This window comes from Archocentrus centrarchus, chromosome 17 (genome assembly GCF_007364275.1).
Source record: "Archocentrus centrarchus isolate MPI-CPG fArcCen1 chromosome 17, fArcCen1, whole genome shotgun sequence".
NCBI classification, from domain to species: domain Eukaryota; kingdom Metazoa; phylum Chordata; class Actinopteri; order Cichliformes; family Cichlidae; genus Archocentrus; species Archocentrus centrarchus.
Window position 1 is genome coordinate 35,373,449 of NC_044362.1, and position 27,092 is coordinate 35,400,540.

The 27,092-nt window shown below is 42.6% G+C and overlaps 1 protein-coding gene across 1 annotated transcript; it reads right to left on the bottom strand.

The window, feature by feature from the left end:
- Nucleotides 1-26,111, bottom strand: LOC115796433 (zinc finger protein 260-like). Its single transcript, XM_030752845.1, has 3 exons — nucleotides 25,869-26,111; nucleotides 3,625-4,002; nucleotides 1-1,841 (listed from the first exon to the last, which is right to left on the bottom strand). The coding sequence occupies exons 1-3, from the start codon at nucleotides 26,038-26,040 to the stop codon at nucleotides 736-738; spliced, it is 1,656 nt and encodes a 551-aa protein (XP_030608705.1). The 5' UTR covers nucleotides 26,041-26,111; the 3' UTR covers nucleotides 1-735.
- Between the last annotated feature and the right edge of the window lie 981 nt (nucleotides 26,112-27,092).

The window sequence follows — 27,092 nt, forward strand, 5'->3', positions numbered from 1 at the left end:
TTTATAACCCAAACAGTAAAACAAACAAAAAAGCAAACTCAAAAACACTGCTTCCTGAATGAGACCAGCTGACGAGCTGCTTCTCCACTTTTTAAAAAATATTTACATGGATCTTCATACATTTACAGTGTTGTAATAAGATGTCACAGAAGCTGTTGTATAAAACATGCTGGACCTTCAGAGGACGATTATAGTGTTATTAGAACATTTAGAAAAGAGTCTCAAGAAATCTCCCCAAACCAGGAACCAGAATATAGAAACTCATTTCTTATGACCAAAAGAACGAGATCACAGATACAAGTGGTGGAAATGAGTTTCCTCCCAAGACTGGCTGAGCCCTTCCTTCAGTCCCAGAGTGAGGAAGTCATTTGCACTCACACTCACACCTATAGGTAATTCAGAATCACCAGTTAACCTAACTAGAAGTGGGAAGTTGGAGTACCCCGAGAGAACCCACACAGACATGGGGCAAACATGAGAAGTCCACACAGAAAGGTCATGGCCAGATGGTGGATTTGAACCCAGGACCTTCTTACCTTCTTGCTGTGACTGCTAACCACCACACCACTGTGTTCCCTTCCTCCTTGAAATGGAGGCACTATGTAAAAAATACTGGCCTTTAAAGGGGTAACAGTCTGAAGCTGTTTGAATCTGGAAGCTCTACACTGAACCTGTATGAACTCTTAGATGTTTTTAGATCTTGGCTTCACAGACATGGCTTTCTCTACAAAACTTTCAGCACGATGACTTCTGAAGTTTGTGGATTCTCGTGTGGAACAACAAATGATGCCTTTGGCGGAACATCTTCCCGCATGTTTTACAGTGATATGGCTTCTCTCCTGTGTGGATTGTTTTGTGGATTTTAAGTGACGTTGACAGAGTGAATCTTTCCCCGCAGGTCTCACAAACGTAAGGCTTCTCTCCTGTGTGTGTTCTCATGTGACGCAGCAAATTACTGTGTTTAATGAAAGTTTTCCCACAAACTTGGCAAGAATGAGGTCTCTCTCCTGTGTGGATTGCTTTGTGCAGTTTAAGTGATGACGATTCAGAAAAACTTTCCCCACACGTCTCACAAAGATACGGCTTCTCTCCTCTGTGGCTTCGTATGTGGCTCAACAAATGACTACTTTGACTGAAAGTTTTTCCACATGTTATGCAGGAATATGGCCTCTCACCGGTGTGGATTCTCAGGTGTATCCCCAAATTACCACGTTGCCTAAAGGTTTTTCCACATATGTGGCAAGAATACAACTTCTCTCCTGTGTGGATAGTCATGTGGCGCAACAAAGAGCTCCTTTGAGCAAAACGTTTTTCACATGTTTCACAAGAGTGTGGCTTCTCACCTGTGTGGATTCTGTAATGATCTTTTATTTGGGACTTTTTCTTAAAGGACTTTCCACAAACATTGCATTGTAAGGACTTTTCACCTGTGTCAGTGCTACACTGACTCTCTGATGTAGAAGATTCTTCTGCATTGTTGCTGTGAAGACTCTCCTTAGGTGTTGACTTTGAATTTCTAGTTGATCCCGAATATACATTCTTGCTTCCTTCCTGATCTGGAGTCTCAGTTACAGCAGAGGTGTGAGAGAGGAGCTGTTCACTTTCTGGTTCTGGTTCACTGTGGTCGCTTTTGTTGTGAGTAGGAGTCATTATAGAAGCATCCGCCTCCTCTGTCAGTGCAGACTGCGCGCCCTCTCGACTGCTGTGGAGTTCCTCCTGCATCTCTGTAATCTGTGGCGGTTCTGGTTTCTCCTGCTCCAGACTCAAACTCCTCTCCTGGTTACAAAGCTGCTGCTCAGTGAGACCCTCCTTTTCGTTGCAGACATGTTGTTGTGGGAGGTCTGGAAGAACAGAAGAAAGAGGCCACTAATGTAATCACAGAAACATGATGAAGTTTTTATATTTTATGGTAACTGCTAGAGACCTGAAATGCTGTCTCCACCTATTTTATTTCTTTGGGCCTTGCTCAGCCAAGAACAATGAATCCAGGCCTGTCTGCCAGATGCATCCCTGCGTACCCTCCCAAGGCTGGCTCCAGGACAGGGACCAATACTGACACTTCTGGGTGAGGCTACCTAGTGCCAAATTTCCATGTCTAATCAAGGCAGTTTGAGTATCTTGGGCTCTTATTCATAAGTGATTGGAAGGTGGAGCATGAGGTGGGCCAGCGGACCGTTTGATTTGCCGGTCTGTCTATATTCCAACCCACACCAATGCTCATGAGACCTGAATAATGCCTGAAAGAGGAAGGCTGTGAAGGACTTTCCTCTGTAAGATGTCTGGACTCAGGTTTAGAAATATGGTGTGGTGCTCAAACATCACGAGGGAGCTTGGAGTACTACAGAAAGAAGTTTGAGGTGAAGTTGAGGTGGATTAGGCATCTAGTTAGACTGCCTGGGTGTCTCCCTTTGAAGGCTTTTCTGGGAAAGCCCAACTAGGAGGAGACCCTGGGGCAAGCCACAGAGCGATTACACACCTAATGTGGTCTGGGAATAGCTTAGGATCCCCAAGGAGTAATTGGGAAGTGTTGCTGGGGCGAATGTCTTGAAAATCCTGCTTAGCTTGCTCCCACCATTCACTGTTTGGGTCTTAAACATGTCTGATTAGAAGAAGATAATGGATGGATGCTGGAAATCTGATGTATACAGGGTACAAGACAGGGGAAAACTTAAAATGTTTAAAGAAACCAGGGCACCAGTCTAAACACACCTTCCTCTCCCCAGCCACCTCCAACTTGGAGGGGGATCAGGAGGATTCCCAAGCCAGTTTAGAGACATCAAGCCTACAGCTTGTCCCGCAACTGTTTTGAGATCTCCTCCAAATTGGACATGTCCAAAAAGAGGCGAGTCTCCAGGAGGCATCCTGACCCATTTCAGCTGGTTCCTCTTGATTTGGAGGAGCACTAGCTCTGCTATAAAAGTTATGAACTGAATCTGTGGCCAAGGACAACCCTGTTGAATTTAGGGATGTACGTGACTAGTCAACTAATCATTGCCATTGTCACTAGTTGGTACCATACATATTAGTCATTTAATCTAATTGTTAAGATTTTAATTGATGCCCAGTGCTGGTAAATATTATATGTCCTAAATGTTACACATCCATCTGCCACTAGATGGATGTGACATCCTGACATCCTTATAGAAAAATACCATAACTGTTAATCTTGGCCTGAAAATTTTTTATTAGGCATAATATTGTTAGTTATTTTGAATAAATAAAGAATAAAAGAAGTGGCCCATGGGCCAGGAGCCTGTTCTAACACGTCGCTGAAGCACCTGCTACCTGCCCTTACTGGCGGTGAACAGCTGGTTAACACCGACTGTATCACCGCTGTAATTATGTGACCATTTGTCCTACTGGAAAAATTGAAACGGTTTCTGAAAACTGAGAAATTGCGCTTCACACCCAACATAAGGTTATTATGGTACTTGCTGCTAGAAGTCCGTGAACAGCAGGAAATTTGAAGTACAAAAAATAATAAATAAATAATAAATAAAAAAATAACTGCAGCTCTACTATAAATTTTATCTGAGCCTTCAACAAATGCAACAGAACTCTGATTTGGATCCTCTGAATGATATTCATGTGTTAGTTAATTCAGACCATCAGAGTGACACTCACCTGTTCTCTGCAGGTTTGTCTCAGGCATCAAAGTGATATCCAGCACCTTGGGCTGATGGTTGAGCTCTTTCTGTTTCTGGACAGGATTATTAAAAACTTCTGTTTCTCTGGAGTCAGAACTACAAGAGAGAGGCTGGTCTCTGTCTAGATCTGGTTCACTGTAGTCACTTTCATCAGCATTAGTCACAATCAAGGTATCAGCCTCCTCCTCCAGCTCAAGTTGCTCTCCCTCCTGACTGCTGCAGAGTTCTCCCTGTTCCTTTTTTTTCTGTGAAGGTTCTGTTTTCTCCTGGTCCAGACTGGAGTTCCTCTCCTGGTTACAGAGCTGCTGCTCCGAGAGAACCTGCTCCCCCTCACTGACACTTTCCTGTGGGAGTTCTGGAGGGACAAAGGGGCACAAGAAGAAGAAGAAAAAATTAATATGATAAAAAGCAAAAGGTAAATCCTGAGACTTTGGTTGGGTTAAAGCTGGCACTACTGGCTGCTGCTGCTTTCAGTGGACTTATTTTAATTCTATTCTACTGTCTCTACAATGTGAAGTGGAAAGTATTCTCAAAAGCTATGGCTCAAGATGGCTCATTTGAGTCCCTAGACTTGGAAATCAATGGGCCTACTCCCACTATACTGACTACAGTCTATCACCCACCCAAGTTAAATAAGGGTTTTTTAAAGAGAATTTTCTGAGTTTACTGACTCGCTTTGTTCCATGTCCTCCACTGTTATTTTGCTGGGTGACTTTAATATAATATATGATAAGATAAGAGATAAGATAAAACTTTAATGATCCCACGATGGGGAAATTTGCGCATTACAGCAGCTCAGTACAGAGAAAAATGAAAAGGATGAGTAAAAACAAGTGAACTAAAATAGAATAGAAAAACTATACACATATACATAAGCACTATATACATAAAATATATATATCCAATCCAATCCAACTTTATTTATAGAGCACTTTAAAAGACAACAAAGTTGAACAAAGCACTTTCCAGATAAAAGACAGCAATACAATACAGCACAAAAAAAACACATAAAATAATAATAATAATTTAAAAGGATAAACCATAAAAGGAGTACTTAAAAAAAAAAAAAAAAAAAAAAAAAACAGTTCCCAAAATGACTCAATACTGACTAGAGACTATTATTTTGAAATGCCTCAGAGAAAAGGTGTGTTTTTAATCGAGATTTAAAGACCTCTAGTGTTGGGGCCATCCTAACAGAGAGGCAACCCATTCCATAGTTTAGGCGCCACCACAGAAAAAGCTCGGTCACCTCGGTGTTTCAGTCTCGACTTGGGGACAGTAAGAAGTAGCTGGTCAGCCGACCTGAGGGACCTTTGTGGGGTGTATGTGTGTAAGAGGTCTGTTAGGTATGTGGGGGCCACGCCACTTAAGACTTTAAAAGCAAACAATAAAATTTTAAAATAAATTCTAAAATAGACAGGCAGCCAGTGTAGAGAAGCAAGAACAGGGGTGATGTGCTCGCATTCACGTGTCCCTGTCAATAGACGAGCAGCAGCATTTTGGACCATTTGTAAGCGCGGCAGTGAAGCCTGGTCAATACCAACATAAAGTGCATTACAATAATCAAGACGGGTGGGCACAAAAGCATGTAAAACCCTCTCTAAGTCTCGAAAAGATATAAGAGACTTAATTTTGGAAAGCTGTCTCAGCTGAAAAAAGCCATTTCTCACCACTGCATTTATCTGTTTGTCCATTTTAAAAGCTGTATCGATTTTTACCCCAAGATTGGTCACAACTGTTTTTACACAGGATGTAAGCGGACCCAGGTCAGATGGAGGAAGACCTGGGCCACTTGGCCCAATTATAATGACCTCTGTTTTCTTATCATTACAATCCAAGAAGTTCAGAGCCAGCCACGCTCTGATATCTTTAAGACATTCTAACAAAGGTCTAAAAGAGTTAGGGTCTTTACGCTTGAGTGGTAAGTAGATCTGACAATCATCTGCATAAAAATGAAATGACACCTTATGTTTTCTGATAATGGAGCCAAGGGAAAGTAAATAAATGCTAAAAAGAAGGGGCCCAAGGATGGAACCTTGGGGAACACCACGTGACAGAGCAGCAGATGATGAACAAAATTTACCGACAGCGACTGAGAAACTTCTGCCAGTCAGATAAGACTTGAACCACTCCAGGGCAGTATCCCTAATGCCAACGTAATGTTTTAGGCGAGAAATTAAAATATCATGAGCTACTGTGTCAAAAGCCGCTGTTAGATCTAGAAGCACAAGTATGACTGAGTCTCCTGAGTCAGCAGTTATTAAAATATCATTAAAAACTCTCAAGAGTGCAGATTCTGTGCTATGAAATGCTTTAAATCCTGACTGAAATGTTTCAAAAATAGTGTGAGTATTTAAGAAAGATTGCAACTGTGAGGCCACTACTTTTTGCAAGATTTTTGACACAACAGGAAGCTTTGAAATCGGTCTAAAATTGGATAACAAAGAAGCATCCAGGCCAGGTCGTTTCAGTAAAGGCTGTACCACTGCCTGTTTAAAGGATACCGGTACTTCACCCAAGGTCAGACTGCTGTTTATAAGCCTTTGAATATAAGGTCCAATAGTGTCCCAAACCTCTTTAAAAAACCGAGGGGGGAGAATATCATTAGGAGAGCCTGATTTAATTATCTATAGATATAGATATCTATATAGATATCTATATCTATATCTATATCTATCTATATCTATCTATATCTATATCTATAGATATCTATATCTATATCTATCTATATCTATATCTATAGACATCTATATCTATATCTATAGATATCTATATCTATAGATATCTATAGATATCTATATCTATAGATATAGATATAGATATCTATATCTATAGATATCTATATCTATAGATATCTATAGATATAGATATCTATATCTATACATTTGATATAGATATCTATATCTATAGATATCTATAGATATAGATATAGATATCTATATCTATATATAGATATCTATATCTATATATAGATATCTATATCTATATCTATATATCTATATCTATATCTATATATCTATATCTATATATCTATATATCTATATATCTATATCTATCTATATTTTGGTGCATTTGTCTCTGCAAACAACTGCTACACACGCCAGGATCTTGTGGACATTGGCTACCGGCACAAGATATCAGTATCGAGTGATTTTCACTACACTCATAACATCCCAGACAACATAGCGAGACCGCCGGGGGCTCCGTGGATTGTTATCGGGTCTGGAAGGCGCCGCCAACGGCGGAGGGAGAGGAAGCAGAAGCGGGGCTGCAGGTCCGGCTTTATGCTGAAGCTGAAATGCCAACCACACAGGCCTCCTCTGCCGAGCCTGTATCTCTCCAACGCCAGGTCCATGGTAAATAAAACGGACAACCTAGAGTTAGAGCTGGCTGTAAATCGCTATGTTCGTGACTGCTGTGTAATGATTATCACCGAGACCTGGCTAAACCCCCACATTCCCGATGCTAGCGTGCAGCTAGCAGGCCGCACTCTGCTACGTGGAGATCGGACCAAGGACTCCGGTAAGAGCAGGGGAGGGGGTCTCTGTATTTACGTGCATGAGGACTGGTGTAACAACGGAACAATCATAGACAAACATTGTTCCCCAGACCTCGAGTACATGTCTGTAAGATGTCGGCCCTTTTTTCTACCCAGAGAGCTAACAGCAGTGATCGTCACAGCTGTGTATATAGCTCCCGATGCTAACGTTAACATGGCGCTCTCTCTCCTGCTGAACGCCATTAACGAACAGCAGTGGGTCCACCCCGACGGTGTTCTTATTATCACGGGAGACTTTAACAAGGCCAACTTAAAGACTGTACTCCCGAAATTCCACCAACATGTCAAATGTTCTACAAGAGGGGAGAACACTCTTGACCATGTTTACTCCAACATTAAGCACGCTTACAGAGCCAAACCCCTCCCCCACCTCGGCCAGTCCGACCATCTTTCCCTGCTGCTCACCCCAGCATACACCCCCCTCAGACGGAGAGCCAGGCCTACTGTAAAAACCATTACAACCTGGCCTGAAAACGCACTCTCCGACCTACAGGACTGCTTTGCATACACAGACTGGGACTTATTCGAACACGAGGACCTAGAAACATTCACAGGGACGGTACTGGACTACATTAAGTTCTGTATCGGAAATGTGACTGTCAGCAAAAACATCCGGGTTTTCCCTAACCAGAAACCCTGGATGAACAGCCAGGTCCGTTCACTCCTCAAAACCCGTGATGCTGCCTTCAGGTCAGGCGACAGAGCTCTGTACAGTGCTGCTCGAGCTGACCTGAAAAGAGAAATTAAAAAAGCCAAAACGGACTACAGGAGGAGAATAGAGTCCCATCTGTCCAGCAATAACACACGGGAGGTGTGGCAGGGCATTCAGAACATCACAAACTTCAGAGGCTGTGATGTGACTGCAGGAGACCTGAGTGTGTCACTAGCAGAGGAACTTAACTGTTTCTTTGCTCGCTTTGAGATGCCTCAGGACCACCCATCTGCTCCAGTCCTGCCCCCCCCCCACCAGGCTGCACCCCACTCACTGTCCAGGAGCATGAGGTACGGCGCGTGCTCCTGGCAGTGAACCCCAGGAAGGCTACCGGACCAGACGGAGTACCTGGCAAGGTGATCAGAGCATGTGCCCACCAGCTCACCCTGATTCTCACCAGGATTTTCAACCGCTCCCTGGCCCACGCAGTCATCCCCCACTGCCTAAAAACAGCCACAATCATCCCTGTCCCCAAAAGGTCATCTGTCACCAGCCTAAATGATTACCGCCCCGTGGCCCTCACACCGGTAATCATGAAGTGCTTTGAGAGGCTGGTTCTCCAGCACATCAAAGACCACCTGCCCCCCACTTTCGACACCCATCAGTTTGCATATCGAGCAAACAGATCCACAGAGGACGCCATCGCTGTAGCTCTCCACTCTGTGTTGAGCCACTTGGAGCAGCAGCAGAGCTACGCTCGCATGCTCTTTGTGGATTACAGCTCAGCGTTCAACACAATCATCCCGGACATTCTCACCACCAAACTGCACACCCTGGGCCTCCCCCCTCTCACATGTTCCTGGATCAAGGACTTCTTAACCAACCGGCCCCAGACTGTGAGACTTGGCCCCCATCTCTCCTCCACCCGCACACTGAGCACTGGCTCCCCACAGGGCTGTGTGCTGAGCCCCCTCCTGTACTGCCTCTACACCCATGACTGCAGTCCGGCCCACAATAACAACCTCATCGTCAAATTTGCTGACGACACCACAGTGGTCGGACTCATCTCGAAGAGAGATGAGGCAGCTTACAGAGAAGAGGTCTTGAAGTTGACAGCCTGGTGTTCAGAGAACAACCTGGTACTGAACACCATGAAAACCAAAGAGATCATCATCGACTTCAGGAAGCACAGGACTGACCCAGCTCCCCTCTACATCAACGGCGAGCATGTGGAGAGGGTCCACACCTTCAGGTTTCTTGGTGTCCTCATCTCTGCTGATCTCTCTTGGTCAGATAACATCACAGCTGTTATCAAGAAGGCTCAGCAGCGACTTCACTTCCTGAGGGTCCTCAGGAAGAACAACTTGGACTCAAACCTGCTGCTGACCTTCTACCGCTCATCCATTGAGAGCCTGCTGACGTACTGTATCACAGTATGGTACGGCAGCTGCACTGAGGCAGACAGGGTCAGGCTTCAGAGGGTAGTCAAGACAGCACAAAGAATCGTTGGCTGCCCTCTCCCCTCCCTGATGGACATCTACACCTCCCGCTGCATCAGCAGAGCCAGGAACATCATCAAGGACAGCTCACACCCTGGCTTTGACCTGTTTGACCTGCTGCCCTCTGGCAGGCGCTACAGGTGCATCAAAGCCAGAACAAACAGACTCAAGAACAGTTTCTTCGCCAGAGCAATCACCACCCTGAACTCTCACACTCACCTACCGTAACTGTGCAACACCCACATCTCTGTGCAATATTATATTATTCATACTGAACAATATCTGACATTCCTATATTGTGTAATATCCAGTATTCATTCACAAGTGCAATATTCATTCACCAAGTGCAATATTCATCATCTTCATTATTATATGTATACACATATTTACTTTTCTTACAATGTACAGATGCACCAATGTATGTATATATTTTTATACATTCTATTTTTTGTATATTTTACACATTGTTTATTTCTGTATATCTCTTGATTATATTGATCATACTAGATTATAATATTTTTATAATATTTTTATTTTAGAGAGTTTGATTTTCTGTTACATGGCACTGAACAGGAGTGGCCCTCCAATCTCATTGTACATCCTGTATAATGACAATAAAGGCATTCTATTCTATTCTATTCTATATATCTATCTATATATCTATCTATATCTATATATCTAATATATCTATATATCTAATATATCTATATCTATCTAATATATCTATATCTATCTAATATATCTATATCTATATCTATATATATCTATATTAGGGGTGGGACTTTAACGCGTTACTTTCGATTAATTAATTATGGGGAAATTAACGCGTTAAAAATTTTAACGCATTTTAATCGCACTTTGCACCGTGGAACGTTTCTCAGTGCGCGAGTTCCCGGCATACAGATTATATCGACGCACAATGTCCAAATTAGGGGCCGCATCCTGCGAAGGACCCGGCCCACGTCTTTCGCAGCCCAAGAACACCACAAAGGCCGGAAGTGAGCAGCTAGCCTTCATATCAGCTGCCGTCACCTCTGCGTAGCTCATGTCGCCTAGCAACCGTGAGTGCGAAGCACAGCTGTGTAAAAGCAGCTGTTAAACGGAGAATGAACTTTTTCTCCTTTTTGTGGTTTAATTTTAAGTCTTTAATTCAAAATAAGCTGTTAAAACAAGCATAACACATTTCAACATCAAGGAATACAGCTGAGAGAATGATTAATTTCCAACTATATTAAGTGAGACATGAATGTTGAATAAAACTATCCAGTTATGATGCTTAACTTTAATTTCAGGTGTTTGCTTATCACAGGAGCACTTCCACCCTTCATTGGTCTGTGTAGTAGACTGGTGGGAAAATAAACAACAATTTTAAGTTTAAGCTTATGTATATTGATTCATTCATCAACTAAACTTAAATTAATATTTCTCATGTCAAATATTGAAATGCGATTAAAATGCGATTAATTTCGATTAATTAATTACAAAGCTTGTAATTAATTCGATTAATTTTTTTAATCGAGTCCCACCCCTAATCTATATATATCTATCTATCTGTATATCTATATCTATATATCTATCTATATCTATAGATAGCTAGATAGATAGATAGATATCACTGCCAATACACACACACACACACACACACACACACACACACACACACACACACACACACACACAAATCAAAACATTATATACATTTGTAGCTGGTAAGGTACACAGCAAAAAAGCCAAGACGGACTACAGGAGGAGAATAGAGTCCCATCTGTCCAGCAATAACACACGGGAGGTGTGGCAGGGCATTCAGAACATCACAAACTTCAGAGGCTTTGATGTGACTGCAGGAGACCTGAGTGTGTCACTAGCAGAGGAACTTAACTGTTTCTTTGCTCGCTTTGAGACACCTCTGGACCACCCATCTGCTCCGGTCCTGCCCCCCCCCCACCAGGCTGCACCCCACTCACTGTCCAGGAGCATGAGGTACGGCGCGTGCTCCTGGCAGTGAACCCCAGGAAGGCTGCCGGACCAGACGGAGTACCTGGCAAGGTGATCAGAGCGTGTGCCCACCAGCTCACCCTGATTCTCACCAGTTCTAAACAATGTTTTTAGGGCTAACGACTCTGGGAACTACGTCGTCCTTGTGCTTTTAGACTTATCTGCCGCTTTTGATACAATAGACCACAGTATCTTATTGTCCCGTTTAAATAACCATGTTGGCTTTCATGGTACTGTTTTAAAATGGTTCGGTTCCTATTTGTCTGGCAGGTCTATATCGGTTAAACTAGCTGACGCAGAGTCCTTACCTGCCCCATTATCTTGTGGGGTTCCCCAGGGCTCAATTCTTGGCCCACTGCTTTTTTCTCTCTACTTGCTGCCTTTGGGGTCAATTCTGCGGAAGCATGGAATTTCCTTCCATTGCTATGCAGACGACATTCAAATGTATATGTCTTTAAAGAGAGGTGCCTCCTCAATCAAATCATTATTGCTATGTTTGGAGGACATTAAAGCATGGATGGCCCTTAATTTTTTAAGCTTTAATGAAAATAAAACAGAAGTGATAGTGTTCTGCCCGAGTAGCCTGCAGGATTCATCTAAAATTGACCTGGGACCCTTAGCCCCTTACTTAAAGCAGACTGTGTCTAACCTGGGCTTCAAACTTGACTGTGAACTGAAATTTGATCGCCAGGTTGGGGCAGTAGTCCGCTCTTGCTTTCATCATTTAAGACAATTAAGTAAGGTTAAGCCCCTCCTTTCTAAGCAGCACTTGGAGTTGGTGATCCATGCTATGATCACTACTAGGCTTGACTACTGTAATGCCCTTTACTTTGGTATCAGTCAGTCCACCCTCAGACGACTTCAGCTGATTCAAAATGCTGCTGCTCGGCTCCTGTCTGGTGTTGGAAGGAGGGAGCGTATTTCTCCTGTTTTGGCTTCTCTACACTGGCTACCAGTTCACTACAGTCTGTTTTAAAATTCTTTTATTTGTGTTCAAATGTCTTCATGGTCTAGCTCCATCGTACCTGTCTGAGCTAATAACTCCTTATCTCCCAACTCGCTGCCTCAGATCAGCTGATCAGCTGCTACTTGAGGTCCCAAGATCTAAGTTAAAGCTCAGAGGCGATAGAGCTTTTAGCATTTCTGCCCCTGTTTTATGGAACAATCTCCCTTTACACATCAGGAGTGCCCCGTCATTGTCAACTTTTAAAACTTTTTTAAAGACACATTTTTATTCACTGGCTTTTAGTATACATTGAGATCTTATTAATTTTGTATTTCCTGTTTTATTATTGTTGTTCTTGCTCTTTTTAGTGTACAGCACTTTGTTGCAGTTGCTGTTTTTAAAGTGCTTTAAAAATGAATAAAGTAAAGTAAAGTAACCTCTCCCTGGCCCAAGCAGTCATCCCCCCCCTGCCTAAAAACAGCCACAATCATCCCCGTGCCCAAAAGGTCATTTGTCACCAGCCTAAATGATTACCGCCCTGTGGCCCTCACACTGGTAATCATGAAGTGCTTTGAGAGGCTGGTTCTCCAGCACATCAAAGACCACCTGCCCCCAACTTTTGACACCCATCAGTTTGCATATCGAGCAAACAGATCCACATCACAATGTGTTTATCATAAACATGCACATGGAAAGCAGGTAACGCCTGTTTCCTGAGGACACACACACACACACACACACACACACACACACACACACACACACACACACACACACACACACACACACACATGATTACATCATGTGACGTGAGTGATGTTGTTACCTGAGCTTTGTGTAAACGCACGTGATGCTAAAATAAAAGAGCCAAGCAGGAAGAAGGTTCAGACTCTCCCTCAGACATACACAATGACAGAGACTCTCCCTGCAGGTGAAAAGATCAACTACGGGTTTCTGTGTCTTTCTTTATTTAACGGTGGTCCGAACCTAACAAAGGACTTCTTAACCAACCGGCCCCAGACTGTGAGACTTGGCCCCCATCTCTCCTCCACCCGCACACTGAGCACTGGCTCCCCACAGGGCTGTATGCTGAGCCCCCTCCTGTACTGCCTCTACACCCATGACTGCAGTCCGGCCCACAACAACAACCTCATCGTCAAATTTGCTGACGACACCACAGTGGTCGGACTCATCTCAAAGGGAGATGAGGCAGCTTACAGAGAGGAGGTCCTGAAGTTGACAGCCTGGTGTTCAGAGAACAACCTGGTACTGAACACCATGAAAACAAAAGAGATCATCATCGACTTCAGGAAGCACAGGACTGACCCAGCCCCCCTCTACATCAACGGCGAGCGTGTGGAGAGGGTCCACACCTTCAGGTTTCTTGGTGTCCTCATCTCTGCTGATCTCTGTTGGTCAGATAACATCACAGCTGTTATCAAGAAGGCTCAGCAGCGACTTCACTTCCTGAGGGTCCTCAGGAAGAACAACTTGGACTCAAACCTGCTGCTGACCTTCTACCGCTCATCCATTGAGAGCCTGCTGACGTACTGTATCACAGTATGGTACGGCAGCTGCACTGACGCAGACAGGGTCAGGCTTCAGAGGGTAGTCAAGACAGCACAAAGAATCGTTGGCTGCCCTCTCCCCTCCCTGATGGACATCTACACCTCCCGCTGCATCAGCAGAGCCAGGAACATCATCAAGGACAGCTCACACCCTGGCTTTGACCTGTTTGACCTGCTGCCCTCTGGCAGGCGCTACAGGTGCATCAAAGCCAGAACAAACAGACTCAAGAACAGTTTCTTCGCCAGAGCAATCACCACCCTGAACTCTCACACTCACCCACTGTAACTGTGCAACACCCACATCTCTGTGCAATATTATATTATTCATACTGAACAATATCTAACATTCCTATATTGTGTAATATCCAGTATTCATTCACTAGTGCAATATTCATTCACCAAGTGCAATATTCATCATCTTCATTATTATATGTATACACATATTTACTTTTCTTACAATGTACAGATGCACCAATGTATGTATATATTTTTATACATTGTTTATTTTCTGTATATTTCTTGATTATACTAGATTATAATATTTTTATTTTCATTTTAGAGAGTTTGATTTTCTGTTACATGGCACTGAACAGGAGTGGCCCTCCAATCTCATTGTACATCGTGTATAATGACAATAAAGGCATTCTATTCTATTCTATACACGGTATGCATTATATGGGTGAGTGTAATAAATAAAATGTATCTGACTGTATGGATAAAGTGATGGCAGAGGAGGTAAAGTGTCCAAGTGACTCAAGACATTATGATGAGTTATACAGTCTAACTGCTGTTGGGATGAATGAGCTGTGAAAGCGCTCCTTCCTGCAATGAGGATGTTTCAGTCTCTGACTGAAGGAGCTGCTCAGCTCACCCACGGTCTCATGCAGAGGGTGATGGGGGTTGTCCATAATGGATGCCAGCTTTGCTAACATCCTCCTCTCATCCACCACCATCACAGACTCCAGAGGACATCCCAGCACAGAGCTCAACCTCCGCACCAGTTTGTCGATCCTGCTCCTTTCCCTTTAGGTGCACCGCACCCCCCCCCAGCAGGCCACTGCGTAGAAAAGGGCAGATGCTCCCACTGAGTCATTAAAGGTCTTTAACAGAGTCCTGCAGACACTGAAGGACCTCAGTCTCCTTAGCAGGTGTAGTCGACTCTGGCCCTTCTTATACAGGACGTCTGTGTTTGTAGTCCAGTCCAGCTTGTTATTGAGATGAACACCCAGGTACTTGTAAAAGACCACTGTCTCAATGTCCTTTCCCTGGATGTTCACTGGTGTTGTAGGGGGTGGCTTCCTCCTGAAGTCTATGACCATCTCCTTTGTCTTGCTGACATTGATTTGGAGTGCGTTGTTCTCACACCAGCCAACAAAGTCACCCCCCAAAGTGAGGGCCCCCAAAGTGACCCCCCTGTATTCCTCGTCGTTCCCATCTGATACACATCCGATGATGGCCGTATCATCTGAGAACTTCTGTAGGTGGCAATGGTATGAGGTGTACAGACTGAACAGAAAGAGTGAGAGGACCATGCCCTGTGGCGCCCCCGTGCTGCAGACTACCACATCAGACACACAGTCATGGAGCCTCACATACTGTGGTCTGTTGGTGAGGTAGTTGATGGTCCATGCCGTCAGCTGCCTGTCCACTCCGGCTCCCTCCATCTTCCCTCTCAACAGTGCAGGCTGGATGGTGTTGAAAGCACTGGAGAAGTCAAAGAACATGACCCTCACAGTGTTCCCCGCCTGCTCTAGGTGAGAGAGGGATCTGTGCAGCAGGTAGATGACGGCATCATCCACCCCGATGCTGGGCTGGTAGGCGAACTGCAGGGGGTCCAGCACTGAGCTCACCAGTGGGCGGAGGTGGTGCAAGATGAGCCTCTCCATGGTCTTCATCAGGTGAGAAGTCAGGGCCACAGGTCTGTAGTGGTTGGACTCCCTGGGATATGCGATCATTGGCACTGGAACTATGCAGGAAGTCTTCCACAGTTCAGGAACCCTCTCCAGATTCAGACTCCGGTTGAAGATGTGCAGGACCACCTGACAGAGCTGGTCTGCACAGTCCCTGAGCAGTCTGGAGCTGATTCCATCTGGACCTGCACAGTGTTCTCCACACAGAAGTTCATGTGTGTGTGTGTGTATATACATATATATATATATATATATATATATATATATATATATATATATATATATATACACACACACATATATACACATACACACATACAATTCAATTTTATTTATATAGCGCCAAATCACAACAAACAGTCGCCTCAAGGCGCTTTGTATTGTGGGTAAAGACCCTACAATAATACAGAGAAGAGCAGCACTTGGCGACAGTGGAAAGGAAAAACTCCCTTTTAACAGGAAGAAACCTCCAGCAGAACCAGGCTCAGGGAGGGGGGGTCATCTGCCGCGACCGGTTGGGCTGAGGGGAGAGAAAGACATGCTGTGGAAGAGAGCCAGAGATTAATATCAATTAATGATTAAATGCAGAGTGCAATCTAAACAAAGTAAATAAGGTGAATGAGAAGAAACAGTGCATTATGTGAACCCCCCAGCAGACTAGGCCTATAGCAGCATAACTAAGGGATGGTTCAGGGTCACCTGATCCAGCCCTAACTATAAGCTTTATCATAAAGGAAAGTTTTAAGCCTAATCTTAAAAATAGAGAGGGTGTCTGTCTCCCGAATCCAAGCTGGAAGCTGGTTCCACAGAAGAGGCGCCTGAAAGCTGAAGGCTCTGCCTCCCATTCTACTCTTAAGTATCCTAGGAACCACAAGTAAGCCAGCAGTCTGAGAGCGAAGTGCACTGTTGGGGTGATATGGTACTATGAGGTCTTTGAGATAACATGGTGCCTGATTATTCAAGACCTTGTATGTGAGGAGAAGAATTTTAAATTCTATTCTAGATTTAACAGGGAGCCAATGAAGAGAAGCCAATATGGGAGAAATCTGCTCTCTCTTTCTAGTCCCTGTCAGTACTCTAGCTGCAGCATTTTGGATCAGCTGAAGGCTTTTCAGGGAGCTTTTAGGACAGCCTGATAATAATGAATTACAATAGTCCACCCTAGAAGTAATAAATGCATGAATGAGCTTTTCAGCATCACTCTGAGAAAGGATGTTTCTAATTTTAGAAATATTGCGCAAATGCAAAAAAGCGGTCCTACATATTTGTTTAATATGTGCATTGAAGGACATATCCTGGTCAAAAATGACTCCAAGATTTCTCACAGTGTTACTGGAGGCCAAAGTAATGCCATCCAGAGTAAGTATCTGGTTAGACACCATGTTTCTAAGATTTGTGGGGCCGAGAACAAGAATTTCAGTTTTATCTGAATTTAGAAGCAGGAAATTAGAGGTCATCCAGGCCTTAATATCTTTAAGACATTCCTGCAGTTTAACTAATTGATGTGTGTCATCTGGCTTCATTGATAGGTAAAGCTGAGTATCATCTGCATAACAATGAAAATTGATGCAGTGCTTTCTAATAATACTGCCTAAGGGAAGCATGTATAATGTAAATAAAATTGGTCCTAGCACAGAACCCTGTGGAACTCCATAATTAACCTTAGTGTGTGAAGAAGACTCCCCATTTACATGAACAAATTGGAGTCTATGAGATAAATATGATTCAAACCACTGCAGTGCAGTACCTTTAATACCTATAGCAAGCTCTAATCTCTGTAATAAAATGTTATGGTCAACAGTATCAAAGCTGCACTGAGGTCCAACAGGACAAGAACAGAGATGAGTCCACTGTCAGAGGCTGTAAGAAGATCATTTGTAACCTTCACTAATGCTGTTTCTGTACTGTGATGAATTCTGGAACCTGACTGAAACTCTTCAAATAAACCGTTCCTCTGCAGATGATCAGTTAGCTGTTTTACAACTACTCTTTCAAGAGTCTTTGAGAGAAAAGGAAGGTTGGAGATTGGCCTATAATTAGCTAAGACAGCTGGGTCAAGTGATGGCTTTTTAAGCAGAGGTTTAATTACAGCCACCTTGAAGGTCTGTGGTACATAGCCAACTAATAAAGACTGATTGATCATTTTTAAGATTGAAGCATCAATAATTGGAAAGACTTCTTTGAACAGTCTAGTAGGAATGGGATCTAACAAACATGTTGCTGGTTTGGAGGAAGTAACTATTGAAGTTAACTCTGAAAGATCAACTGGAGCCAAAGAGTCTAAACAAATACCAGCAGTGCTGAAAGCAGCCGAACATGAAGAATAATCTTTGAGATGGTTATGAATAATTTTTTCTCGAATGTCTAAAATTTTATTTGTAAAGAAATCCATGAAGTCACTACTAGTTAACGTGAAAGGAATACTCGGCTCTTCAGAGCTCTGACTCTTTGTCAGCCTGGCTACAGTGCTGAAAAGAAACCTGGGGTTGTTCTTATTTTCTTCAATTAATGATGAATAGTAAGATGTCCTAGCTTTACGGAGGGCTTTTTTATAGAGCAACAAACTCTTTTTCCAGGCTAAATGAGCATCTTCTAATTTAGTGAGACACCATTCCCTCTCCAGCTTTCGGGCTATCTGCTTTAAGCTGTGCGTTTGTGAATTATACCACGGAGTCAGGCACTTCTGATTTGAAGCTTTCCTTTTCAGAGGAGCCACAGTATCCAAAGTTATACGCAGTGAGGATGTAAAACTATTGACGAGATAATCGACCTCACTGGGAGCAGAGTTTAGGTAGCTGCTCTGCACTGTGTTGGCACATGGCACTGAAGAGCATAACAATGAAGGAATTAGATCCTTAAACTTAGTTACAGCACTTTCAGAAAGACTTCTACTGTAATTAAACTTATTCCCCACTGCTGTGTAATCCATTAAAGTAAATGTAAATGTTACTAAGAAATGATCAGACAGGAGGGGGCTTTCAGGGAATACTGTTAGGTTTTCAGTTTCTATGCCATATGTTAGGACAAGATCCAGAGTATGATTAAAGTGGTGGGTGGGCTCCTTTACATTTTGAGAGAAGCCAATTGAATCTAACAATAGATTAAATGCAGTGTTGAGGCTGTCATACTCAGCATCTACATGGATGTTAAAATCACCCACTATAATTATTTTATCTGAACTGAGCACTAAATCAGATAAAAAGTCTGAGAAATCAGACAGAAACTCTGAGTAGGGACCAGGTGGACGATAGATAATAACAAATAAAACAGGTTTTTGATTTTCCCAATTAGGATGGACAAGACTAAGAGTCAGGCTTTCAAAAGAATGAAAACTTTGTCTGGGTCTTTGATTAATTAAGCTGGAATTGAAGATTGCAGCTAATCCTCCTCCTCGACCTGTGCTTCAAGTATTCTGACAGTTACTGTGACTCGGGGGTGTTGATTCATTTAAACTAACATATTCATCCTGCTGTAACCAGGTTTCTGTAAGGCAGAATAAATCAATACGTTGATCAATTATTAAATCATTTACTAATAGGGACTTGGAAGAGAGAGACCTAATGTTTAACAATCCACATTTAATTGTTTTATTTTTTGGTGCAGTTGATGAAGCTGTATTATTTATTGTTTTTGAATTTTTATGCTTAAATAGCTTTTTGCTGATTTTAGCTTTGGTTTTTGGTGGTCTGGGAGCAGGCACCGACTCTATGGGGATGGGGTTTTGGGGGGATGGCAGGAGGAGAGAAGCTGCAGAGAGGCGTGTAAGACTGCAACTCTGCTTCCTGGTCTCAACCCTGGGTAGTCAGTTTTTAGGAGGGTTAATAAATTTGGCCAGATTTCTAGAAATGAGAGCTGCTCCATCCAAAGTGGGATGGATGCCGTCTCTCCTAACAAGACCAGGTTTTCCCCAGAAACTTTGCCAATTATCTATGAAGCCCACGTCATTTTTTTGGACACCACTCAGACAGCCAGCGATTCAAGGAGAACATGCGGCTAAACATGTCGCTCCTGGTCTGATTGGGGAGGGGCCCAGAGAAAACTACAGAGTCCGACATCGTTTTTGCAAAGTTACACACCGAGTCAATATTAATTTTAGTGACCTCCGATTGGCGTAACCGGGTGTCATTACTGCCGACGTGAATAACGATCTTACCAAATCTACGATTAGCCTTAGCCAGCAGTTTCAAATTTCCATGAATGTCGCCTGCTCTGGCCCCTGGAAGACATTTGACTATGGTCGCCGGTGTCTCTAGCTTCACGTTTCTCAAAACAGAGTCACCAATAACCAGAGTTTGTTCCTCGGCGGGTGTGTCGCCGAGTGGAGAAAAACGGTTAGAGACGTGAACAGGTTGGTGGTGTACCCGGGGCTTCTGCTTAGGACTACGCTTCCTCCTCACCGTCACCCAGCCGGCCTGTTTTCCCTGCTGCTCGGGATCTGCTGGGGGGGAGCTAACGGCTGCTAAGCTACCATGGTCCGCACCCGCTACAGGGGCCTGGCTAGATGTAGGATTTTCCAGGGTGCGGAGCCGAGTCTCCAGTTCAGAAAGCCTGGCCTCCAGAGCTACAAACAGACTACATTTATTACAAGTACCGTTACTGCTAAAGGAGGCCGAGGAGTAACTAAACATGTGACACCCAGAGCAGGAAAGTGCAGGAGAGACAGGAGAAGAAGCCATGCTGGTAGTGAGTCGGCTAAGGGCTAAGCTACTAGCTGAGCTAAGCTAGCGAATTTCTAAAAACAAATAAAGTGAGTAATGTGAATACAGGTGATTCAGCAAAGAGTATGCTATTTAAAGTAGGTGAAGATTACACTAAAATATGTTATTATCCAGATAAATCGAGTTATACAGATATAACAGCTAACAGACAGCAAAACACTGTGCTCCGAAACAGGAACAGGAAGTGATACAATACCGCAGTGAGAGCCAACACCAAGTTGCAGGAAACAGACAAAATATTAGGCGAAGAAGTAGAAAAAAAATATACGGTACATGAGACAGAGATATTACGAGGCCGGACTGAAAGCCAGTAAACTCCTAGCATGGCGGATTAGAAAACAACAAGTGGAAAATACCATATATAAAATATTAGACCCCACTAATAATAATAAATTGGAAATCGATCTGAATAAAATCTAAAAGATATTTGAAACATATTACAAATCCCTATACAGCCAAAATACACATGTTGATAAAAATGAGATAACTGATATTTTGAACTCACTAGATTTGCCTTCAATTGGTAGGGAAGCAAATAATAGGCTAACTGCGTTAATAACTCAGGAAGAAATAGAAAAAGATACATCTAATCTTAATTCAAATAAGTCACCTGGCACCGATGGATTTCCCCCCAAATGGTGTAAGACCATGAAGGGAGCCTCCTACTTGTATTAGAAACAAGCTTCAACTATATTCTAAAAGGGGGACCCATACCTCCCTCTTGGAAGGAGGCCTTTATATCTGTTATACTGAAAGAGGGGAAAGATAAAACAGATTGTAAATCCTAAAGGCCAATAAGGGTTTTGAATTCGGACTATAAATTATACACCATCGTTTTAGTACAGAGAATGAATGCGGTAATGCCCTTATTAATTGATGAAGACCAGAGTGGCTTCTTGAAAAATAGACAAACACACGATAACATTAGCAGAGCCCTTCATATCTTTGAACAGATTAATAAAGGAAAAAATAGTTCAATTATCCTCAGCTTAGATGCAAAAAAAGCATATGACTCAGTGTGTTGGGACTTCCTCCACCTAGCAATGAAAAGGTTTGGCTTCTGTAATGACTTTATAAGCACTGTACTCATCCCCCACTACCAGGATTAAAATTAATGGTAGCCTCTCCAGCCCTATACCCTTGGAACGGGGTTGCAGACAGGGGTGCCCTGCAAGCCCAAATCTCTTTAATTTGTTTATTGAACCCCTAGCCCAAGCTATACGCCAGGATACCACATTAAAAGTGATCCAAATAGGCAAGGAAGAACATAAAATAAGGATATACGCCAATGATGTTCTAGTCACAATAGCAAACCCTAACTCAGGCTTACCAGTGCTAATGAGAATGTTGGAAACATATGGTTCATACTCGGGTTATGCCCTCAGTGTCAATAAAACACAGGTCATAACTTAATTTCCATCCAGAACAAACCCTAAAAACCAAATATAAGTTTAATTGGAATTCAAATACTTAGGAATATACCTGCCTAAAGACTTGTCACAAATATACGACATCAACTATACCCATGTTAATAAAGAAATCTACAGTGACCTTAGGAACTGGAGCCTGCTCCCTCTTGAACTTGACGAGAATACAGATAATCAAAATGAAAATCCTTCCCAAACTACTGTATCTTTTTCTTGCCTTAACTGTACCTATTCCTGAGAAGCAGTTTAGGGAATGGAACAAACATATTTCAAGATTCATCTGGCTCAAAAAAAGACCAAGAGTAAGGTTTTCTACCCTGCAGTTGTCTAAAGAGAGAGGGGGCCTGGCTCTACCTTCTTTGAAAGATTATTATATATCTGCTCAACTGAGATCGTTGGTGTGTTGGTGCAACCCATCTTATAGTGCAAAATGGAAAAACATTGAGATGACTCTTTCTGAAACACCAATCCAGTCTAGACTTGGTCACGTAGCGCCGGAGAAAGATGTATGGTCATCAGCCAGCCAATGGGTTAATCTGGGATTGAACTGATGAGGCAGCTACAACTCCAACAGAAGATAGAACTTCTTAGGTAGCCAGCTTATGACCCTGATTTTTTACCTGCTTCTCAAGACATTAGATTTAAACACTGGACTTCACAGGGTCTTACTGCAGTATGTCATTGAAAAATCTAAACCTATGGCTTTTGACACTATGTAAGAGGTATGAGCTAAAAAAAAAACAAGACTTTTATAGATACTTGTAGCTTTGTGATTATATTTGGAGAAGAATAAATAACGGTACCTTTGGAGATTCTTCAGTTATTGAAATTTTCATTAATGCATATAACTCGGGAAGTAACAAAGCTCTTATAAGTAAACTATACCAATGCCTGATCAACCTTAAAAGGGACTCAGCAAACTATGTAAAACAAAAATGGGAAAAAGAAATGAATCTTGTGATTTCAGAAGATATGTGGACAAGCATCTGGAGAACACAGTTTACATCAACTAACCCCAACAGTTGGAGGGACTTTGGCTGGAAGACCATCATCCGCTTCTTCATAACACCAAAACAAAAGTCTAAATTCAGTACTACGTTGGCATGTTGCTGGAGAAACTGTGGGGAAGCCAAAGCAGATCATGGACACATATTCTGGACCTGCCCATACATTCAACCCTTTTGGACAGAAGTAAAGAAAATAATCTCAAAAACATTGGGCTTTAACATCAATTACTCATTCACGCAAATGATCTTGGGATATCTCTCGGATGACCTTACTACAGGCAATGCTTATCTTCTGAAGATCTTCTTAGTATCTGCCAAAAAGGCCATAACAAAATGCTGGCTTTGCAAAGACCCTCCCACCATGAGCCTCTTTAAATCCATAGTGGAAAACATTAAGCTGATGGAAAACATTAATCTACGACTACAGGGGGAATTGGGCAAGAGACGTTGGAAGAAATGGCAGGTTTTTATTAGGGATGCGCCGATCCGATATTCAGTATCGGTCCGATACTGGCCTAAATTACTGGATCGGATATTGGAAAGAAATAAAAAAATGTAATCCGATACATTAAATAACGTTTCGCTCACATTAGCTTCATTACAGGGTTCAGTCGTCTTCTTCTTCTTGTGGGTTTGCGGTTGACCAAACCAGCTTAGAGCTGCATTACCACCACCTACTAGAATGGAGTGGGGGATCAGGAGTTAGAAAACAACCCCCTCAGATCTTCCGTTGCTGTGACGGATTCCCTTTGACACTGAGCGATCATCGCTGACATGTTTTTCCGCCTCCACCGCTCTCTGCCCTGTTTGTGTGTTGTGCTCGCTGTGCTGAGAATCAGCTGTTATTTCTTTCTCTACTTCAGCTCCCGGACATACTGCTAGCAAGCGCAGCTATTAGCACTAGTGACCGTCCGGTACCGGAAGGACCCCTTCCCTGTCAAAACATTTTTGATACTTTAATCCCTGATTTGTGACTAAATATAGACCTGCAGTAGAAACGTATTTAGGAGAATGCTTGTAAATATAAAGCATTACAAGATTGCGCTCACGCAGCCCCTAGTTTTTCACGTGAACACTGATGACGCAACAGCAGCAGTCAGCTGATTTACATGCAGTCTGTCTGCACAAGCGGAAAGAGGCGGAGCCAGCGCGCTCAGATGGAGCAGAAGGAAATGTTTTTCTAGTGTCCAAAAGAAGCCTTTTCGTCCCTGTAACCTCCATTAAACCTTTACTGGGAAACAGCTGGAGGTCCTTCATCAACCACCTGATCAGTAAGTGAAGAAAAGAGAACTTTGTAGCTACTCCATCCACCCTGTTTGTTTCACACAGGGAAAAACTGCAGTACGGAAGTTAAAATATGCAGATGAACTGTTAATATGAAAAAAAGTATTTCTTATCCAGTTACTTGGGTAATCAATATAAATAGAATACACAATTGCTAAAATAATTGATAGTTGCAGCCCTAATGAAATTTGCAACATGCCATAAGCATCACCTTCTCACACAGAAGCAACAGGATTCAGGTGATAGTTACTGTTGTAAGTAAGTAAAGTTTATTTATATAGCGTTATTCACAGACAGAAAAGCGCTGTACAATAATTAAAACACAATATCACCCCCCCACCCCCAGAAAACACTATGTTAAAAACATAACATTACCATATTAAAAGAAAAAGAATAAAAATAAAGTCAGAAACCAGAAAGCCTGGTTAAACAGAAAAGTTTTCAACTATTTTTTAAATGATGTCACAGAGTCAGCTAAATGGAACTGGAGTGGTAAACAGTTCCAGAGCTTTGGTGCCACTGCCTAAAAAGCTCTGCCCGCCCTGGTCCTTAGTCTTGTATGTGGGACAACTAAAAGACTTTGATTTTGTTGTCTGAGAGACTGTTGACTTTTTTTTTTTTTTGTAATGTTTTTAAATGCCTGGATCAAATTTAAATATCGGATTTATATCAGTAACGGCCGATATCCAAATGTAAAATATCGGTATCGGACATAAAAAGTGGTATCGTGCCATCCCTAGTTTTTATACACAGTGACAGTGTACAATAACCAACAAGCTGATAATACTTTAAAGCCTATGTGTACCTGAGTAATATTATTTTTCCTTCTTAAATCATCCCCAGACACAATGTTACAGTTGATGTATAATGTTCAAAATGTTATAAATAAAAAGTTAAAAAAACAAAAACATGTCTATTAGACCCCATAGTTAGGCTGCTGGGGGGTTCCCACGATGCAATGAGTGTTTCTTTTCATTCACCTCTTTTTACTCTGTTTATAACCCACTCTGCATTTAATTATTAGATATTATTAATCTCTGGCTCTCTTCCACAGCCTGTCTTTTGTCCTGTCTCTCTCCCCTCAGCCCCGACTGGTCGTGGCAGATGGCTGCCCGTCACTGAGCCTGGTTCTGCTGGAGGTTTCTTCCTGTTAAAAGGGATTTTTTTCCTTCATGCTGTTGCAAAGTGCTTGCTCAGAGGAGGTCGTTTTGACTGTTGGATTTTTTTTTCTGTATTATTGTAGGTCTTTACCTACAATAAAAAGCACCTTGAGGTGACTGTTGTGATGTGGTGCCAAATAAAACAATTAATTTAATGATTCCCGGTAAAAAAAAAAAAGAAACTTAATATTCAATTCAGAAATTGTTAATGTGACATTTCATTTAACAACCACAGAGTTCTGATTAAAATGCTCCATGAGTCATGTGTTAGCTCAGGGGGTCCAGAATCAGCCCTGCAAAGACTGCAGTCTGGCCCCCTTCACGGGTTTGGGAACTGTGAAGGTGGGCATTAATCTGGGACTTTTAGGGTTTTTTTTTTAAGCTTCTGCTACGTTCATACTTGCAGCAAAGTAATTAACTCTTTGAAAAGATTAAAAAGACAGAAAAGCCTCTGACATTCATGTGTGAGCTCACAGAGCTTCTCAGAGTGACTCACCTGTCCTGCGCAGCTTTATTTCGGGTTTCCAGGTGATATCCAGCAGTCTGCGCTGACGGTCGATCTCTTCCTCGTACTGGACGATCGTTTTTTCAAACTCTGTGAATATTTCTTCAGCAGCAGCAGTTAGTCGCTCGTTGATAAACTCTCTCAGATACTGAACTGAAGGCATTGTTACTCCAACAGCTCAGAGATTCAGCGCACACGAGCAAAGCTAAAAGCATTTCCGCCTTTTTCTGCCGACCTGGGGCCACACGATTAAGTTCCGGAAGAAAAGGAAAGTTAACTTTCGTTCCGCTTTGTACACCCTGAAACAGCTCTGTTTTCCAAAACACTTTCCTATAAAGGAATATTTGTTCTGAAATATTCCTTATTCAAAAAGGCTCTCCACATGCTCTCCTGAAGCAGACTTCCCAGCAATCTGCTCCTCCTGCGGGTTACCTGGGATTAGGTCACGGTGTTAACCCGTGCACTTCTGCATGCCTCAAAACACATTACCATCATACACCGGTTAGTGCAATGTAATCTACAATTTATTTGGATTTTTAAGCATATTTGACATTGCAAAATTTATTTGATGCTTACATTTGAATAAATGTACAAGAAACTGTACAACAGGTGACTTTGTATTAAAACCATGTAGAATTTATAAAATGGTATAAAAGTTAATTTAATTTTATACAGCCCGTGAGATAAATTCATATAGTAATTATTAATGGTCTGTGGGTAAATAGCGCTCCCACCACTTATACTACAAATCTCACAATGCACTGCAACAGCTACCTTGCAGGCCAATTGTTAACCTTTCCTGCAGCAGCTCTCAGACCGGGGTCAGAGAGCACAGGGGAGATTTACTCTTCTCCAGGGCCGAATACCTCGGGGTTAACTCCCTTATTCTCCACCGTGGAAACAACAGACGGGACACCACTGTCCGCTGGAGCAACAGCTTTATTTTATAATCACGACCTGCTGTACAAACTGTGTCTTCTTTCTATAGTGCTCAACTAGCATCTGCCCTCACATTCGCGCTGCATCTCTCCCCCTCCCACATGCACTCGCCCCCACGCACGTCACACTGCTGTTCCTTCTCTCTCTCTTAAAGGGGCCACACCATTCTCATAACACTACCCCCACTCTGGATGGACATTATCCCAGAAGTCCAATCCAGCACAATAACAGCACATCCATTCCTGCAAAAAAAAAAAAAAAAAAACACAGTGCCTG

Bases quoted from the DNA above. Each gene is read 5' to 3' on its own strand.
- LOC115796433 (XM_030752845.1), bottom strand. From the start codon at position 26,040: ATGCCTTCAGTTCAGTATCTGAGAGAGTTTATCAACGAGCGACTAACT. The intron at 4,003-25,868 runs GTGAGTCACTCT...TTGTCCCTCCAG, and splicing joins AATAAAGCTGCGCAGGACAG to AACTCCCACAGGAAAGTGTC. The intron at 1,842-3,624 runs GTGAGTGTCACT...CTGTTCTTCCAG, and splicing joins GACAAACCTGCAGAGAACAG to ACCTCCCACAACAACATGTC.